Source organism: Oryctolagus cuniculus, chromosome 17 (genome assembly GCF_964237555.1).
Source record: "Oryctolagus cuniculus chromosome 17, mOryCun1.1, whole genome shotgun sequence".
NCBI lineage: Eukaryota > Metazoa > Chordata > Mammalia > Lagomorpha > Leporidae > Oryctolagus > Oryctolagus cuniculus.
Genome location: NC_091448.1, coordinates 56,020,879 through 56,041,371, shown reverse-complemented (window position 1 = coordinate 56,041,371; position 20,493 = coordinate 56,020,879). Strand labels below are relative to the sequence as shown.

The 20,493-nt window shown below is 45.7% G+C and overlaps 1 protein-coding gene across 8 annotated transcripts in view; it reads right to left on the bottom strand.

The window, feature by feature from the left end:
* Positions 1–20,493, bottom strand: part of DNAH9 (dynein axonemal heavy chain 9) — a 373,954-nt gene that overhangs the window by 47,015 nt on the left and 306,446 nt on the right. For all 8 annotated transcript variants that reach the window (XM_070061394.1, XM_070061395.1, XM_070061396.1 and 5 more), the window contains 4 exons: positions 16,884–17,054; positions 14,367–14,489; positions 7,623–7,816; positions 6,260–6,408 (listed from right to left, as the gene is read on the bottom strand). In XM_070061394.1, coding sequence (XP_069917495.1) covers positions 6,260–6,408; positions 7,623–7,816; positions 14,367–14,489; positions 16,884–17,054 — 637 coding nt within the window. The remainder of the gene's footprint in view (positions 1–6,259; positions 6,409–7,622; positions 7,817–14,366; positions 14,490–16,883; positions 17,055–20,493) is intronic.

Here is a 20,493-nt window from a genome sequence, read left to right as displayed (position 1 = left end):
CGATCCAGCTCCCAGCTAATGGGGCTGGGAAAGCAGCAGAGGTGGCTTAGGTGCTTGGGCCCCTGCAACCATGTGGGAGACCTGGACGAAGCTCCTGGCTCCTGGCTTCGGTTTGGCCTAGCCCTGGCCATTGCAGCCATTTGGAGAGTGAACCAAAGGATGGAAGAGCTCTCTCTCTGTCTCTCCCTCTCTCTCTGTAACTCTGCTTTTCAAATGAATAAAAACAAATCTTTTTTTTGAAAAAAAAAAAAACCTCTCCTTTTTTTTTTTTTTTTTTTTTTTTGGATCTTCAATCTTGATCTGTCTGTTCATTCTCTTGCTCCCTGGCACAGGAACAAATGAGTTTCTTTCATCACGAAAAAACAGTACTCTATCAGTCCCAAAGCTGTTTTTTGTTTGCTTGTTTGTTTGTTTGTTTGACAGGCAGGGTGGACAGTGAGAGAGAGAGACAGAGAGAAAGGTTTTCCTTTGCCGTTGGTTCACCCTCCAATGGCCGCTGCAGCCGGCGCGCCGCACTGATCCTAAACCAGGAGCCAGGTGCTTATCCTGGTCTCCCATGGGGTGCAGGGCCCAAGCACTTGGGCCATCCTCCACTGCACTCCCTGGCCACAGCAGAGAGCTGGCCTGGAAGAGGGGCAACCAGGACAGAATCCGGCGCCCCGACCGGGACTAGAACCCAGTGTGCTGGCGCCGCTAGGCGGAGGATTAGCCTAGTGAGCTGCAACGCTGGTCCCAAAGCTGTTCTTTAAAGCCTGTACTGGCTTCAGTCTAACCAACTTACAAAGTATACATTTGTTTATTTGAGAGATGGAGAGAGACCAGATTTTAATTGCCTCTTAAAGGGAATGAAAAGGACTCCAAGGACAGTATTGGTAGTCCACCTGGAAAGACACTGAACTGAAAACCTTTTCTTTGAACACAATTAATAGGAGGCTCACAGAAACCTAAGTGAGCTCAGAGTTTGCCAGAATGCTGGAAACAGGAGGCAACAGAAGGCAAAGGTGGGATATACAGCTTCTCTCTGATCACAAAACAAAAACGACAGAATTCATGTTGTCAAAGCTGCATGCTTAGACAAAGGAGAATGGAGACCAAGTAACAGTGTTTCAGACATGTGAAAGAAAGACCAGAGACGAGGCCTGTGGAAGGGCAGAAAGAGGAGGGCCAAAGACGAAGCTTTGCTTTGGAAAGGTATGGCAAGACGATGTGAGAGGAGCAGTGAAGTGAGCTCCCTTAAGGGAATGACGAAGGGTAGGGGTTTGGTGTAGCAGTTAAGATGCCACTTGGGACTCCAGCACCTTTTACCAGAGTGCTTGGGTTCGAGTCCTGGCTCTGCTTAAACTCCAGCTTCCTTCTAATGCACACCTTAGGAGGCCAAGGTGATGGGTCGAGTACTTGAGTCACTTCCACCCAGGTGGGGAGACCTGTATGGCGTTCCAGGCTCCTGGCTGTGGCCTGGCTAGCCCTGGCTTTTGCAGGCATTTGGAAGAAAATCAGCAGATGTAAGAATTCTGTCTGTACCAGTCTCTGCCTTTCAAGTAAATAAAAATAAATTAATTAAAAATTTGAAAAAGAACAGAATGAAGCCTTGTCATCGTTATTATGTCATCCAATGATAATGGACTTTAACTTTTCAAAGGCTTGTCATATCTGAGATTTCATGTTTATCCTCACAGTAATCTAAGAAGATAGTATCATGGGTTATTGAAAGCAAGGGAGAAGAAGATGGAGAAAAAAATAAGTGTACAAATAAGCATGGCTCATTCAGAGAGAAGGTGATGAGAAGAGAGAAAGAAGGAGGATAAAATTAAAATATGGTTAAAGGATTAATCAGAGGAGGTAAGAAGGAAGCAGTGATGGTGGATGATGGTAGATTTCAGGTTAAAACAGTGGCCAAGAAGGGTGGATGAATGGACAGCACTGTGGTGAAGTGGGTTAAGCTGCCATCTGTATGCTGGCATCCCATATGGATGCTGGTTCAAGTTCTGGCTGCTCTACTTCCGATCCAGCCCCCTGCCAATGCACCTGGGAAAGCAGTGGAAGATGGCCAAAATTCTTTGGCCCCTGCCACACATGTAGGAGACCCAGATGGAGTTCCTGGCTCCTGGCTTTGGTTTGGCCCAGCTTTGGCCATTGCAGTCAAATTGGGGAATGTACAAGATCTTTCTCTGTCTCTTCTTCCATTCTGTAACTCTGCATTTCGAATACATAATTTTTTTTTTTAATGGGATTCCCCATTCCTCCTCCTCCTTTGCCTCCATATCTCCCTTCACTGTTGTTGAGAAAGGACATCCTTGGAGAAGACTGGGTGGCACAACACTGTCAGATTTGTTTCCTAATCAAGGCTAAGAGATGAGCTCCAGGAGCTCAAGGAACTCACAAAAATCCTAATAAAACATTGCTTTTCTATGGGCACATAAATCTTTTTGTGGGATGGAGTGAGCACAAAGGAACACATCTTTATTCTGACTCCTGAGGTTTAAAAATCCTAACTAATAACTATCGTGGTGAAACGAAGGAAGAGAGAAACGAAGGAGTTAAGGACGCACTTCAAATATCCAAGGGTGCGGCAAGATGGCAAGTTTTTGAGAATTTCAATGGAAGAAAAGAGTGAACTGTCTGGTACAAGACTCTGTACAAGCAAAGAGACAGAAGGTTTACGTAATAAACTGGGGTGAGGAAGAATAGGGGAAAGTGTTTTAGGTCAGCAAAGCGGATTCCAGGCTGGAAAATAGTAGCCCACCAGACTGGTTAGATTCAAGATGTGGGGAACCTGGATATTACCAGAATATATGGACTAAATGAGTGAATTAGAGAATAAATCAAACCATCAAGAAGGCAGGGACGGACAAAGACAAGGAGAGAAAGAGGCACAGGTGCCTGAGTAATCTCTAGCTGATGAACAGCAATATTGCTCCTGGTGAGGAAATGTGCATTGCGATTAAGCCAAGGGCAAGGCTGAGATAATGTATTCAGAGTTAAATAACCAATAGAGATCAAGGAGGGGTCAGTTTGCCTGAAATGACAGGAGGCATCAAGCTACATGATGGAATCGCTGGAGGTCAATTGGCTAAGAACAGTAGGAAATTGCTCAGAAACAGGTATTATAAAAGCTTCAGGAAGGGAAAATACTGAATAAAAATAAGGTAACTCAGTTTATCAGTATGAAAAGAACAAAGGCTCCAGGGCACAGAAGGACACAGAATTCTACAAAAGTGTGAATGTCAGGAATAACTTCGCTATGATGCCAGTTCTTGTGACATTCATTCATTCATTTGTTTGTTAATTCATTCAACAAATACTTAATGAGTACCTTCTCTGTGCTTGTAACACTATTGGCACTGGAATGAAAATGATGAATAAGATGACCTGGTCCCTGACCTCAAGGATCTTAGTGATGAACAGGCAAGTGAACATTAAATTGGAATAATTAAAATTAGGACTGCAGTAAGCCATATGAAGTAAATATGGAGTGTTATAAGAATGCAAACTGGGGAATCAGATGGTCTTACGGGGAGGAGGCCAGGTGAGGTGGATACTTTCAGGATGAATAGGTGTCGTACTGCTGAACTATTTCACACCAAAGGAAATGTTTGTGAAAATGTCCTGAGTCAAGAAGACTCACAATGGTGCTGGCACATAGCATAGTAGGTAAAGCTGCTGCCTGCAGTGCCGGCATCCCATATGGACGCCAGTTCAAGACCTGGCTGCTCCACTTTTGATCCAGCTCTCTGCTATGGCCTGGGAAAGCAGTAGAAGATAGCCCAAGTGCTTGGGACCCTACACCCATTTGGAAGACTGGAGGAAACTCCTAGCTCCTGGCTTCAGATCAGCACAGCTCTGGCTGTTGCAACCATTTGGGGAGTGAATCAGCAGATGGAAGACTTCTCTCTCTCTGCCTTTGTCTCTGCCTCTCTCTAACTCTACCTTTCAAATAAATAAATCAATATTTAAAAAAAAGAAAGAAGACTCATTGTGTGGCTGGAGTGATGTGAGTATGGGGGCAGAAAGGCCAGGCCGTGCAGGCCACATGACCAAGTTAAGGATACTACTTTTTAATCTTTAGTATAGTAGGAGGCCATTAGATGATTTTAGTGACAGGATTATCCATTAGAAGTGACTGGGATCAGGAATATAAGGTTGGTTTACTCTCCAAAAGTCAATTAACATAGTACAATGTATTAATAGAAAAAAATAAAAAAACATTTTAATCTCAATAGGTAAAGAGCAAACATTCAACAAATCTAATACTTTTTCACAATACAAGGAAAAAAAAACACATAAAGAGGAATAGAAGGCAACTTCCTCAGTCTGATAAAAGACACAAAAGAAACCACAGCTAACATCATACTTATGTATGAAGACTCAATCATCTCCCCTGAGATGAGGAGCAATACAAAATATCCAGATTTGCCACTTCCATTTAACATTGAACTGGAAATTTTAGCTAGGGCAATTAAGTAAGCGAGTGAAATAAAAAGAAAACCATATTGGAAAAGAACTAAAACGATCTCTATTTGCAGATGACATGACCTTGTATCTAGAAAATAGTAAGGATTTCACTGAGAACATTATTGACACTAATAAACAAGTTCAGTAAGTTTTCAGGATAGAGGATCAACACACAAAAATTCATGAGTAATGAAACCGGAATTAAGGAAACAACTCTATTTGCAACAGGATCCAAAATAAAAACAAGTTAGGAACAAAATCAACAAAGGAAGTTTAAAAAGTGAACTCTAAAAGCTAAAAAAAAAATCATTGTTAAATAAAATGATCAGGGAGTAAACAGAAATTTAAAATTATTAAATTCAGAAACAGCAATACAAGGTATCAGCAGGAAATGGAGAAGTAACTCTCAGATGACTCCTTGGGTGCATGTTAGTAGGAAGCTAGAATCAGAAGCGGAGTGAGAACTCGAACCCAGGCATTCCAATGTGAGTTAATTATGTCCTAATGGCCTCTTACCCACTGTGCCTTGTGCCCACCCTTTGTCCAATTTTTTGGGGCAAATCTGCTTTATCTCACCTCCTCCCGAAACACACAAGGCATATGTGTGTTCCTTTGATTACGTAAAAAAAATGTTGCCTTTCACTATGTAAAAAACAACAGCCTAAAGGCTCATGGAGTTGTATTCCAGTCTGAGCTCTGACCTATAAAGAACTTGTTTTATAAAAACCTGCTGCACCTTTATGTAACGTTGAGCAGGGTAGTTTTGCTAGTTTTACAGTTTCGATTAGTCATTCATTTGCTCATTTTTCATTAAACACACCTATTCCCTGAGTGTGCTTTACAGGACTGATACGATGCTAGGAACCTGAGATACTAGAGCGGAAAACACAACGTATTTCCCAGGAGCTGTCACTCATGGGAAGACACAGGAGTCACTGGACCACAACCGCATGGGTGCTCTGGGAGCACAGGACGGGGGAGCCTAGAGCCTCAGGAGTCAGGTGGGGCTTCCTGCAGGTGGTGATGTTGAAGTTGGTGTCTGAAGAGTGAGAGGAGCCTGGGCTGGTGAAGAGGAAACAGCCTATTTGGGAAGATGGATTAAGTCTGATGGCTGCGGCGGAGAGTGGAGATGAGTGGGACAACGTGACAGGTAGAATAATGGACTCCCTAAGACATCCATGTCCTAGTTCCTGAAACCCACAAATGTGGTAAAAGGAACTTTAGAGATGAGATTAAATGCAAGATCTTGGGACTCAGAGATTATCCTGGATTATCTGGGTGTGGCCAATGCAGTCCTAAGAGTCTTATGACTGATGAGATCCAGAACAATAAGATAATACATTTGCATTATTTTATGTCTCCAAGTTTGTGGTAATTTTTTACAGCATAAGCAGGAAACTAAAAATGGAAAATAAGCTGGAGAAACTGGGGAGAATAGAAGAGGCATATCCTTTTAAGCCATTTTAAGGAGTTTGACTTTGAGGGTAATATGAGCTGTGAAAAGATCGTACGTGTCTCAGAAAGACTGGGCTGGCTGTGCTAAGGGGAAGGGCTGTAATGGAGTGGAAGAGGCCAAGGCCTCAGCATGAACCTGCTACTTTGGATTCTGCCTTACTCAGCCCAGAGCAGCCCTTTCTCTCTGGTGGGCGATCCTCTGGTTTGGCTTCGACTCTGACATCTGGATGATTTGCAAGGATTAAGTATTGCATGATGAGACCTGAATCCGGAGGAGATAAACCAACAGACCCAAAGAATGCAAGAGCATGTGGCTGGTGCTGCCTTGGCTCCCAGAGGGAGCTTTTCTCACCTTGAGTTTCCACATCCTTCAGTGGGTCCACCCCTGGCGACAGGATAAAAAACATGGGCGTGGCTGGCCCTGATTCTTCAAATGAGGTTGCAAAATCTAGTGCCCTTCCCACCACGTATTTGCTTCCCAACTTCTCTTCAACAAAATCTCTGCCAGACAGAAAGCGTACATGTATTGTCAGTCACAGAATAGTAACAGCGAAAGGGGAGGCCTATAGAAATGAGAGGTTGTGCCCCAGGTCAGTGGTTAGGTAATTACAGAGTTCTGGCTCCAAGGTCACTGCTTAGCAAGTCAACCCTTAACAACCTGTGCTGCCAGTGGCCAGGATGCTCACCTAGGTTAGGGCCTCCTGAACCCCTGCCCACCCAGGCCACTGCTGACTCTGGTGTCCTCTCATATCATCCCGCCCATCAAAAGACTCTTAGGACCAATGCCTTCCGAGTGCGTGTAGGCAGCTAAATCCTTCATTCTGTTTCCCTGCTATCTGTCACCGCTGCTCGAGATTTAAGGCCCCAATGCACTCTATTCTTCCACACTTTATCATTCTCACTCCCCTTGCTGGTGTTCCTTCCAGAGTAGCCCATGTCATGATAACCAGATCCTTTAACTATAACTACTTATCAAATCTCTGGCCCAAATCTCAGCCTTAACAGGAACTTCCGTCCTCCTGGAAGGTGTAGCCGTCTCCAGGGGGCTCACTCCTACATCTAGTGCACATCAGGATTGGCGGGTGCGATGAGTGGTGTTGACTGCCTACGGCTGTTTCTCAGCCATTACCTCTGCACTCTTAGGGCTCCATTGAGGCTCTTTTCCTTGTCTACATCACAGCTACCCCTGCACAGCAGCGCCATCTCTGGCCCCTCTGGACACTGTCCTCACTCATTAAACACTTTGGCACTTGCCCCTGGCCTTCTGGAGAAAAATCATCCAATGAGGTGCCATGACAAATGCCATGGTCAACAACAGGTGGATCCTCATTCAGATTTCTTTCCATTTGTCTGGTCAGCCATCGCTCCCACTGTAGAGATGCTTCCCCAAACCCTCTCCACTCTCCTCAAATAGCCAGTGCCACTACCCGCCTCACGCACACACAAACTCAAATGATGATCTTGCTTCCTACTTCTCAGAGAAATTAGAGACCGTGCACAAAATCCTTCTCTGCCACCTGCTTACCACCTAAACTACAGCACACACCTCTCTCTCGCCTCTGTTCCTGATGAAAGAGATGTTCTTCCTGCTGGTGCTAAGGCTTCTGTTGCTATAAACACAGGCCTTGGAGCTCAGTCTCCTGCTGGTCTGGCCAGCCTGAGATAACCCTTGCCCCACACCCAACTGGAGCCTCCCATCTTCCCCTGATTCCTACCGCATGGCGTAGGCCATCCGGTCAGGCCGCAGGGCCCTCAGCATGCAGAGTCGCTGCAGGGCTGTCTTGTTCTTCCACTCCTGGGGGAACTTCTCCTTCTCAGGACATTCGGACTCCACAAACTTTTTCCAGCTCTTGGCAGATCCTTCAATGTCCCGATCCAGATTAGCGAATTCTTCCATTGATGAAAGTGCCTGGGAATGTCAAAGACTCTAGCTCTGGTATGGAGTTTCTACAGAAATCTGTCATGAATGCTGTGTTGGGATTGAGGGGCAAGATGGCATTACATGCCCAATGCTGCCCCCTTTCTACTCTTTGTCTGGACTCTTGGCTCTTCCCCCAGGAAAAATCAAGGAAGAAGAGGGATTTTGATCAGCTCATCCTCGTTAAACTGCCCCCAAATATGTAAAGTCTAGTCAATAGGATGTTTGGGATATTACTTGCAGCAGAGGGTGAGCCACACCTGCCTGCAGGGAGTTGGATGAAGAAGGACAGGAAGGGGCAGCATGATTAGTTTGGTCATGGAGCCCAGACATCTAAAAATCACTGACTTCTTCATTTCATCCCCCCCTCACTTTGCCACCAAGCCCAGTCAATTCACCTCCAAACGTGTCTCTAGCATCACTTTGTATGAACAGCAACTCTTAAAATGTCCAGGGGTTGCCTCTTTCTGTCAGGACTAAGTCCAAATGGATAACTTGGTAACCAAATCTCTTCATTTAATGCCGCCCTCCAATCCACCCAGTTAACCAGTTGTCCTGTCCCATTCTCCCCTGCCCGAACCTACGTGCACTCAGCCTTGGAAATGTGCCCAACCCCTTCCCAACTCAGTTCCCTGTTCACACCACTTCCATTACAAAGTAAGGTTCTGTTCTCTCTACCAAATCCTACTCATTCTTTCTCTCGTGCTGGTCAGGATTTTTAGTTATTAAGGTTTTGCTGGTGGTAAAGTCCAGTTCAGAACCAACAAGTTCTCCCAGGCACAGCCTGTCTAATGGAGAACACATGGGCCTGTCATGCTTTTGTGTATCATTTAGAGCTGCTCATAGACCTGATCTCTTTCAATAATGGCTCTGATGCAATTTGCAGATATTTGAGTGCTGATAGCTTTTGGTGCTTCCTCTTGCTTCCTCCGCTTCTGCTTTGCATCTGAGCAAGCTGATCGGTAAGCCTGGGCCTTCCCTTCCTTGGTGCTGGAGGGAAGTCGGATGAGGCGAGCCCTTGTCCCTGTGCAGGAACTGGAATCCTGCCCTCCTTCTCCGATTACCACAAAATCCCCCAATCAGTCACCTTTTCTGGTTCCCCTAAGCCATTTCCAGACTGCTTGGGAGCCTCTCCATAGTCTTAAGAAAGCCTCATGAGCTGAGTAATAAACTTTTCAATACCCTCTTGGTATGCGTGTGCTGTCATCAAAAACAGATTTGTGGTTTGCGTGTGGCCCCTTCCGTTTCTTCAGAGTGCCCACATCAACACTTGGCTCACTTAGAAACTTAAGAGCCTGAATTCTTTCCAGTATCACTCTCCTCTGTCTGCATGTTCCGTTTCTGCAATGAGATTCAAAACCGGACCGTGCGCCTATAGCACCTACTCTCCTGTCACGAGTTTTAAGGAACCCAATACCTTCTTGTTCTTTGATTAGTCCATACAGTTTTTTTCAACATTTATGGAGGGCCTATTGCATACCAAGGACTTGGGAATACATTGACGAACATGAAAAAGACACAGAAGTTCAAGGACCTTGTAGCATAAATTAAGTAAAATAAAATAAAAGGGATAAGGGAAGATAGGGCCCATGCTGGGGCTGCAGTATTCTGGTGGGCAGAGACAGAGGTAGAGGAAAAAGGAAGGACATTTTATGGTAGGAACAGGAAGAGCTAGAATTGAGGAAGGAGCACCTAGGGCACAGGAGATGACAGTAGGAGTATTGCCAGTGACAACCGGGAGGCGCTGCTGGACTGAGACAAATACATTTGACCTTGAAAGCCTACATTCTTCTCTCCTGGGAATAAACTTGTGTCCATTAATGTGGGTTTTGTGGCTTCCCAATTCCACCCTGACCATTTAGGGCAAGGAACACACCTTCATCCACACTGAGGGTGGTTGGTGTGTGTGTGTGTGTGTGTGTGTGTGTGTGTTTGGAGTGGTGGAGGAGGCATGGGAAGGTGGGAGCGCTGGCCCCATCAGTAGGAGCCACTGGCCTTCAGAGCCTGTTTTTAAACCCTCTTGGGCTTTAGTTTGTTCCTCTGGCAAATGAGGCCAAGTAATCATTGTCTGCCATATCTCATCCTTTTATGTAGATCCAAGTGCTTTGAAGTCCATCCAGCCCTTTCCTTGTCTTTCCCTGGGTGTGTGTGTGGGGGGGGGGCTGCGATGGCTCTTGGGTTGCAATGGCTAGTTCCCTTGCCTGTTATTCTCACAAGATTGTGAGTTCCCTGCAGCCAAGAACTTTCTCAGACACTGCCTGGCACTTTGAAAGTGCTCAATTAATAAAGTTTGACATCTGGGCGGCCAGCAGGAGGGCTGTTGACGGGCAGAGGGAAAGCTGCAGCTGCTATCATTATTTCTCCCCATGCTGAGGATCTAACTTTCATCTTCCAGGCAGCCGCTCACCCTCTTCCCAGTTTGCACCATCGTTAACCCTTCCGGCGTCCCATTACCCCCTTCTGGCGTCTCCACTAAACGGAGCAAATTACCACCCCACCCCACCCCCTGATCAGTGCTCCCAGCTGCCAGGGCTAGGTCTGAAACATGCTTTCTTGAAGCTCTGGCTTGAATACAATTGCAATGCTTAATCTTCCAAATGAGGGAGAGAGATTTCTAGTCGTCTAATAAGCTAAATGGAAATGACTAATTAACCTAATTACTTTGGACCATGTAGCAAAAGACAAGGGAGCTAAATTGGCAGCCAGAGTGGTAGTGAGGGGCCTTTTCAAAGGCTAGCAAAGAAATTCATCACAGATGGAATTTTTTTTTTTCTAATGAAGAATGGGACATGCCCATTATCTGAAAGTTCTACATTCGATGGAACTTAAACAATCCTTACAAAGGATGATAATAAAAGCAGGATTTTATCACAAAGATTCCATTCATTACCTGCTTATTAGTTCTTCTGGTCAAACAAGGTCATCAACCTTCCTCATTAGAATACTTAAAAAATTTTTTTAGCATGTCCTATTTGATTATGCTTATTTCATTTCTTTAGGCTGCAATCCAAACAAACACTTAAAAAGAGCATTCATCAAAGGCGTCCGCAATGTGTACTCCACATGGCACTGTTCACCTGCTCACATCCTGTACTGTGCTTGAGTTTGATGCAGCTGCTCCACATAATAAACTTCTACAAAAAGATAAAGCCTCACTCATTTGCAAAAGGCTTTGAACAGTCAGATGAGCTTAGCTCACAAACTGTTTCCCCGCCCCCCGCACCCCCCCAAAAAAAAGGCAGAGTGAAGCAAAGCAAAGCAAACAATCCATTTTGTGAAAAGAGGAATGGAACTGAATTGCACAGAGCCTTTTGAGTTGAGCAATGTAAAATGGAAGCATTAAAGAGTGCTTTGTGAATCAGCTGTTCTTTACGACTTTTGCTGCAGAGGGCTTTGTGGGGTAGTACAGAGAAAGCCAACTGGACATGGCCCAACTGGGCAACTCTCAGTTCCCAAGCTTTTCCTTCTATGGACAAATTCTATCAAGCACAACTTGTATCAACCGCAGCCAAGTGTACACCTTTCATAATTATATTATTGCAATTTAATAATTGCAATGGTTACAGGGTGAATTGTTTTTCTCAAAATGATGCTTTGAAGCACTAAGCTCTCAAACTTGTGAATATGACCTTTTTTGAAAATAGGGTCTTTTGTGTGTGTGTTTTAAGATTTATTTATGGGGCCACACTGTGGCATAGTGGGTAAAGTCGCTGCCTGCAGTGCTGGCATCACATATGGGCGCTAGTTTGAGATCTGACCCGGCTGCTCCACTTCCATTCCAGTTCTCTGCTATGGCCTGGGAAAGCAATAGAAGATGAGCCAGGTGCTTGGGACCCTCCCCCCATGTAGGAGAACTGGAAGAAGCTGGCTTCAGACTGGCCCAGCTCTGGCCATTGTGGCCATTTGGGGAGTGAACTAGCAGATGGAAGACCTCTTTCTCTCTGGACACTTGAAGTGTCTCTAACTTGAAGTTAGAGATGAGTAGTTATTAAAGAAAAGTTGTTGCTCTCATGATGGAGGGAGAGTGAGAGAGAGAGGGAGAGAGAGAGAGGGAGATTTTCCACACATTGGTTGTGAAGTTGGCCAGGCTGAAGCTAGGAGCCTGGAACTCCATGTGTATTTCCCACGTGGGTGCAGAGGCCCAAGCACTTGGGCCATCCTCTGCTTCTCTCCCAGGTGCATTAGCAGGGAACTGGATCAGAAGTGGAGCCGCTGGGACTCGAAGAGGCTCCTATGGGATGCTGGTGTTGTAGAACTTACCAGTGGTGCCACACTGCCGGCCCTATTTCCAGAGGTAGATCTAATCAGGTTAAGATTATGTCACTAGGGGCAGGAATTTGACACAGCAGTTAAGATGCTGCTTGGGATGTCTGCATCCCCTATTGGAACACCTGGGTTCTAGTCTCAGCTCTGCTTCTGACTAAGCTTTCTGCTAACACACACCCTGGGAGGCAGCAGAGATGGCTCAAGGACTTGAGTCCCTGCCACCACATGGGAGACCCAGATTGAGTTCCCGGCTCCTGGCTTCAGCCTGGCCCAGCCATTTAGGGGAGTGGACAAGTAGATGAAAGATTTCTCTCTCTGTCTTTGCTTTTCAAGTAAATAAAATTTAAAAAAAATTTAAAAAAATGATGACATCACTAGGATTAGCTGTAATGCAGTGTAATTTATGCCCCTATAAGAGGAGCGGGGAGACCTAGAGACACACAGAGGGAAGACAGCACTGTGAAGACTGCAATGACAGGAACACTGGAGTGAGGGGGCCACAGACCAAGGAATGCCGGAGGCTACCAGTAGCCAGAAGAGGAAAGGAAGCCTTCTCCCCAGAGGCTCTGGAGGGAGCATGGCTCTGCTAACACCTTCATTGAAGACTTCTGGCCTCCACAATGGCAAAGGATCATTTTCTGTTGTTTAAGCAGCTCAGCTTGCAGCACCATGTTATGGCAGCTGTAGGAAACAAATGTGATTCCCGGAATTGTACTGAGCTCCCACTTGCTGAGGCTGGCTCTGTCTGGCATAGTCCTGGGAGGAGGGTTTTGTCATGGCCATTTTGCAAGTCAGGAAACGAAGGCTCAGGAGAGTAAGATAACACAGCAGAGGTTGCATAAACACAGCCCTGGACTTGAACCCAGGAATGTCTGACTCCACCATTGTTCTTGTTCTGCAGATGGGTTCATTCAGAACGGCTTGCCTCAGTTTGATTTGCATAAATGCATTGGTCTATGAGTCTTTCTTCTCAAGTTCTGGGGTCATGCTGTCCACAAATGACCAGTGAACCTCTGAAATGTGATTCAGGGACTAGATTTACAATTGTATTTCAATTGTAATTAATACAAATGTATTTCTCTGTCTATAACTCTACCTGTCACATAAATTTAAAACATAAAAATAAAAAATAGCTGATTGTAGGGTCCAGAACTGTGGTGTATCAGGTAAAGCCGCCACTTGCAGTTCCTGCCGCGGGCATGGGAGACCTGGATTGAGTCCCTGGCTTCCAGGTTTGTTTGGTCAACCCCCAGCCTTTGTGGACAAATGGGGAGGAACCAGTGGATGGGAGTTTGTACTATCTTCCTCTCTGTCACTCAAATAAATACATTTTTTTGACAGGTAGAGTTAACATGCAGTGCCGGCATGCCATATGGGTGCCAGTTCGAGTCCCGGCTGCTTCACTTCCGATCCAGCTCTCTGCTATGGCCTGGGAAAGCAGTAGAAAATGGCCCAAGTTCTTGGGCCCCTGCACTTGCGTAGGAGACATGGAAGAAGGTCCTGGCTCCTGGCTTCGGATCAGCGTGCTCCGGCTGTTGTGGCCAAATGGGGAGTGAACCAGCAGATGGAAGATCTCTCTCTCTCTCTCTCTCTGCCTCTCTTCTCTCTGTGTAACTCTGACTTTCAAATAAAAAAATATTTTTTTAAAAAAAAGCATAGAAACTGGGTCTTGTTTTAAGGATTGGAAAACTTGACGTGAACCAACTGTTTCAACTGCAGGTCCTATGAAATTTAAATACAAATATTTCTGATATTAGGACCAGAATTGAGTGGACATGAGAATGAAATAAGGTGATGTGTTTCTAAGGCACTCAGTAAAGGTGAGCAGTCACTGACTTCTGGGTATCTCAGGCTGGAGTGCATCTCTGCTTGAAGCCTGAGTTAGGACTCACACACCAATGCCTGAACAGAGCCCTTGCGTCTGTCTGTATCACAGAAATGCTATTACAGCCCTGCCACCTCAACCAAGGCTCACTCAGGAGCCTGGGTTGCATCCCTAAGCCCTAGCAGGTGGCAGGCAGCTCAGCCCACTCAAAGAAGCTTGCAGGAACTCTCTGTTCCCTTACACCCTGCAGGTGGGGCTCTCACATTCCAGTACGCACCTGCTCCTTCTCCATGAGCACACAGTGGAGGTGCAGGGAAAGGGAGGCATCTGTGTGAACACAACTCTATGCTTGAACTCCAGAGGAGAGCCCTGTTGACTTCATGGGTACAAGTGTCAGGGGAAAACTCTAAGAGATGAGAACCTGACCTTTTCAGAGGGGCTTGGACTGACCTTGATGCCTCCCCAGGCCTGATCTGAGAGGAACTCCACTGGGCTGGAGATGCCTGTCTGCATTGGAGATCGAAGCAGGAAATCCAGCTCAGCTGTGTTGACTTCCTGGTTCATAAGGAGAATCTGCAATGTGGAAAAACAACACCACGTTTCCTTAGCTTATGGTAGTAGCAATGGTGTCCTAAAGATCTTAGGGGTTGTCATTCATTGCAATTATTGCTGACTCTAATAATAGGGCTTGCCCATAAATTTTGGTTGTTTTAAGAGTGCAGAGTGGAAGAAAGTCTGTATTGATGCAAACTACTTCTGTGTGCATCTATTCTCACCCCCAAATAGTAGGGCGATGTAAGTGCACACCATAAATGACTAGACAGCTGGGTTATTAAGCATTATTACATATTAATCATAAATGTCGTTGCATGTGTTTCTGTAATTTAATTGAGAAGATGATGCATACATGTGACATGACTGGAGGAGAGTGCCAAGGCAACGCATGAATAATGCAAAGTGTACATGCACACATGAATCAGTAACGCAACAGGGGGCCCAGAACAGGGGAGTGACCAGCAAGTGAGAGGGGTTGGGAGGGAACGATGTGACTTAACTTTCTAGAGTAGCCTTGAATTGGGTCTTGGAGAAGCTAAGAGCTGGGAATACCTAGGCAGGAAGGGAAGATTTTCCAGGGGAAGGGAATGCTTTGTGCAGAGGATTGGGAGGGAGATTAGAGAGGTGTGTACAGGAGAGTGGGAAATCTTTGGCCTGCTCAGAGCTAATGGTTCACACTGAGAGGTGGGGCCAGGTGTCCCTGTGAAAGCCCAGCTGTGCTGGAGTGGGGTCTCCAGAGGGAGAGGGGAAAAAGGCACACTGATGCTCACTCAGGAGCTCAGGCTTGGGAACGTGCACACAGGGTCAGCACACAAGTGATGGTAGCGTATCTGACCCAGCATTGGAAACAGTCTCTGAGATAATCTAGTCTGTGTCTCCAGTTTACGTGTTGAAGTCCCAATTCTAAATGATTAGATGGATAAGCACAAGGGAAGTACATTTTCATGACTTTTTGATTTTGAGATTAACTGAAAGGGTTTCTTTTTTAGGGTGGCAGCAGCAACATTGGAAGTCCCTGATATTCCCCAAGCCTTTGAGAACCAAAGTTGTTGAAAACCTTCTGAGACCAAGGGAAATAAGGCTATAAGAAGACCCTTGCAATTCCTCATCCTGGGAGAGATTGAGTTGGCAAGCTTGTAATATAAAAGTAGATAAATGATGACAATACTCTACCAAAGTTCTTATGGCATCTCAAAATGTATCCAGTTATTGGCATGGCCATCTAGTTTTATCTTCAGTGCCAGTTTTGATTGATTTGACAGTGGCTCCAGAAGGGTTATTGGTGGAGGATTTTAGATCACTCGGGATCAACAAGAAGTACAGTGATCGATTGAGCATGTCTGCCATGAGTGGAACAATGGTGTTGGGGGGGCAAGGCAGCACACATGCACTGTTTCAGACCTTCTTGTCTGACACCTTTAACAACAATATACTCTTCAAGGATCAGGCCATCAAGGAGAGAGGCGCCTTTCTCTGAAGGGAGGAAGGAACCTCCACTGTGATATGGCCTTGACTAAACAAATTCAGAGTTGGTGAACTCAAGGGGCTTCCATAGCCTAGACAGCTCATAGCAAGAGTCTCGGGTGATTGCTGACGTCATAAATAAGAGTGCCAATTGTTAAATCAACAACGGGAGTCACTGGGTTCATGCTCCCCTCGCAGGATCTCTGTCCTTAATATGTTTATCTATGAAACTCAAATACAACACTACTAGTCGAACAATACCCTATACCTGGTTCGGTTGTGTGAGTGCAACCTGTTGAAATCCCTGCTTAGTATATACTAAATTGATCTTCGGTATATGAAGGTAACCGAAAATGAAACGTGATGAAGTGGGGGGAGGGGAGAGGAAGTGGGTGAGGGGAGGGCCACGGGAGGGAGGGAGGTCGGGGGGAAGCCACAACAATGCAAAAGATGCATTTTATATTCTACTTAAAACTATTGGTTGAGCTCTGTAATTAATACACAATTACTCTTAGGTGTTTAATTCTATAACTAGTACTCAAATAGTATTTTACACTTTATGTTTCTGTGTGGGAGCAAAATGTGGTAATCTTTACTTAACATATGCTAAACTGATCTTCTGTATATAAAGATAATTGAAAATTAATTCTGATGTGAAGGGGAAGGGGAGAGGGAGTGGGAGAGGGAAGCATTGTGGATGGGAGGGAAGACACGGGGGGGGGGGGGGAGGAGGCTATTGTGGTCCAGAAGCTGTACTTTGGAAATTTATGCTCATTAAATAAATTTAAAAAAAAATTCTCATAATAAGCCCAGAAAAAAAAAAAACAAACAATATACTCTTCAAATATTATGAAGGAAATTGTGTTAGGAGAGGAGAGTTTCTTAACATTTTCTGATTGGACACTATAGAGGACCTGTTTTCGGGAAACATCTTCTGCCTACTTGTACCTGAAAAGTGAGCAGGGTGAGATAGGTCAGCTTGTCACATTCGAAGAGTCCACGGGTGGTGTACTGGTACACAGAGAAGGTTATGCTGTCTATGAGGTTGCTCAGTCGCTCCTTGAGGTTCTCATTGGGAGCAGCCCTCCCCACAGCCTTCTGGAAGACAATACTGAAGGCCTGGGGACAGAAGGTGGCATTGGTGACTTACATAGCTTTCTGCATGTGTTAGTGGTCTTACCTGTGAAGAATATTATAATTTTCTAGCCCATAGACATGTTTTCCTGGGGCTGGACCTGTGGCATAGTAGGTTAAGCCTCTGCCTGTGGTGCTGGCATCCTGTATGGGTGCTGGTTCATGTCCCAGGTTCTCTTCTTCTGATCCAGCTGTTTGCTTATGGCCTGGGAAGGCAGTAGAAGATGGTTCAAGTGCTTGAGCCCCTGCACCTACATGGGAGATCTGGAAGAAGCACCTGGCTCTTGGCTTTGGATGGGCTCAGCTCTGGCCATTGCAGTAATTTGGGGAGTGAACCAGTGGATAGAAGATCTCTCTCTGTCTCTCCCTCTCTCTGTCTATAACTCTGCCTTTCAAACAAATAAATCAATCTTTAAAATAAAAAGAAATATTTTCCCATCATATCCTGCAAAGAAGATAATGGTAACAAGAAAACATGCTTTAGCTCTTTCTTATTTCGTCATATGAATTATGACATTTTTATGGGGCATATAAAGAGAAGCCTGCAATTTTTTTTTAAATGCTTATTTATTTGAAAGTCAGAGGTATGGAGAGCTGGAGAGGGAGGGAGAGAGAGAGAGAGAGAGAGAGAGATATCTTCCATGCACGGTTTCATTCCCCACATGGCCACAAGAGCCAGGGCTGGGCCAGGCTGAAGCTAGGAGCCAGGAGCTTCATCCAGGTCTCTTATGGGGGTGGCAGAGGCTCAAACACTTGGGCCATCCCCCACTGCTTTTCCCAGGTCATTGGCAGGGAGTTGGATTGGAAGTAGAGCAGCTGTGAGTTGAACTGGCACTGATACAGGATGCTGGCATCGCAGGCAGTGGCCTTATCTGTTACATCACGATGCCAGGCCCAAGCCTGCAGCTTTGATCAGTGAAAAGTAAATGTCCAGTAGCCAAAATAATTAAATTAAACCCAATAACTTTTGCTGAATAACTACCTGAGTGAAAAGTAGACACAACCAACAATGACCAGCTAGGATTGATGATGTTACCCGGTAGATTTTAAAATTCTTAGGGAGGAGAGACAGAGAGAAAGGTCTTCCTTTGCCATTGGTTCACCCTCCGATGGCCAGCGTGGCCAGCACGCTACAACTGGCACACTGTGCTGATCTGAAGCCAGGAGCCAGGTGCTTCTCCTGGTCTCCCATAGGGTGCAGGGCCCAAGCACTTGGGCCATCCTCCACTGCACTCCCGGGCCACAGCAGAGAGCTGGCCTGGAAGAGGGGCAACCGGGACAGAATCCGGTGTGTTGGCGCCGCAAGGTGGAGGATTAGCCTAGTGAGCCGCAGCGCCGGCCCAGCATATTGACTCTTGTACATAACATAACATGTTTTTAAATTAATTAATTGGGGCCAGCGCTGTGGTGTAGTGGGTTAACACCCTGGCCTGAAGTGCTGGCATCCCATATGGGCACTGGTTCTTGTCCTGGCTGCTCCTCTTCTGGTCCAGCTCTCTGCTACGGCCTGGGAAAGCAGTAGAAGATGGCCCAAGTGCTTGGGCCCCTGCACCCATGTGGGAGACCCAGAAGAAGCTCCTGGCTCCTGGCTCCTGGCTTCAGATCGGCACAGCTCCGGCCATTGCAGCCAATTGGGGAGTGAACCATTGGATGGAAGACCTCTCTCTCTCTGCCTCTCTTCTCTCTGTGTAACTCTGACTTTCAAATAAATAAATTTTAAAAAATCTAAAAAAATTAATTAAGTAAGTTACTTATTTAACTTGAGAGTGAGAGAGACAGCAGAGAGAAATAGAGAGAGGTCTTATCCTACTGGTTCACTATCCAAATGGCCACCACAGCTGGGACTTGACCTGGCTGAGGCTGGGAGCTGAGAACTCAATGTAAGTCTCCCATGTGGGTGGCAAGGATGCAATTACTTGAGCCATTACCACTGCCTCCCAGGGTGCACATATACAGGAAACTGGAGTAAGGAGATGGGACCAGGCATCAAACCCAGGTACTTCAATATGGGACACAGGTGTTTTAAGCACTGTCTGAACTCCTAGGTTAAATGCCCAAGCCAGATGTTTTTAATTTACTGATTCTTTTCCTTTGTGTCATTATCAGACTTTCAGATGTCCTTTGCTTTTCTTCCTATTAGATCTTCGGTCATTTGATGTGAGCTCACGAATGTCCTTCTCTCTTGTGTATACTTGTTGTGATGGTGGGAGTATACCTTGCTTTGGGTACACCTACTTCTGAACTATATATTGTGGGTGTAATATAAGTAAATGGGGGCTGGTGCTGTGGCACAGTGGGTTAAAGCTCTGGCCTGAAGCACTGGCATCCCATATGGGCACTGGTTCTAATCCTGGCTGCTCCTCTTCCAATCCAGCTCTCTGCTATGGCCTGGGAAAGCAGTAGAGGATGGCCCAAGTGCTTGGGCCCCTGCACCCATGTGGGAGGCTTGGAGGAATCTCCTGGCTCCTGGCTTTGGATCAGCAAAGCTCTAGCCATTGCGGCCATCTGGGGAGTGAACCAGTGGATGGAAGACCTTTCTCTCTGTCTCTACCTCTCTCTGTAACTCTGTCTTTCAAACAAATAAAATTTTAAAAAAGAAATAAACATCATTTGAGCCAATTTTCCACTGTTTTAACTGTACATATTGGCCGGCGCTGCGGCTCACTAGGCTAATCCTCTGCCTTGCGGCGCCAGCACATGGGGTTCTAGTCCCGGTCATGGTGCCGGATTCTCTCCCGGTTGCCCCTCTTCCAGGCCAGCTCTCTGCTGTGGCCAGGGAGTGCAGTGGAAGATGGCCCAAGTGCTTGGGCCCTGCACCCCATGGGAGACCAGGAGAAGCACCTGGCTCCTGCCTTCGGATCAGCGCGGTGCGCCAGGCGTAGCGTGCCGGCCGTGGCGGCCATTGGAGGGTGAACCAATGGCAAAGGAAGACCTTTCTGTCTGTCTCTCTCTCTCACTGTCCACTATGCCTGTCAAAAAAAAAAAAAAGTACATATTGACTATAATGATAAATATTTGGGGTGGTACATTTTCAATGTAATCTGAATAGAACAAATCATTAAAGAAAATAAATTCAGGATGTAATTGGATCTATTCGATTCTGGGCAAAGCAGATTTCTTGCCTTCTCTATTTTAATTTTATGGCTTCAAGAAGAAGAAGAAGAAAAAGAAGAAAGAAAGTCTTGTTTTTTTCTAGCACCAAGTATTTTAACCTCCATGGAAATCATGTAAGACTTGTATTTTCACTATTTCTTCATTTGCCAATGTGAATTCCTCTCTCCATTCTGTAGTTCTATGGTGTTTCTTGTTAACAAAGCCAGTGCCATCTTTCTTCTTCATTTGGTTTTGCTGTTCCTAGCAAATCCTCTGCCCGTGTTCAGCCCCTCCATTGTGCTATCTGCCCTCGGTTGGTAGACGTAGGTAG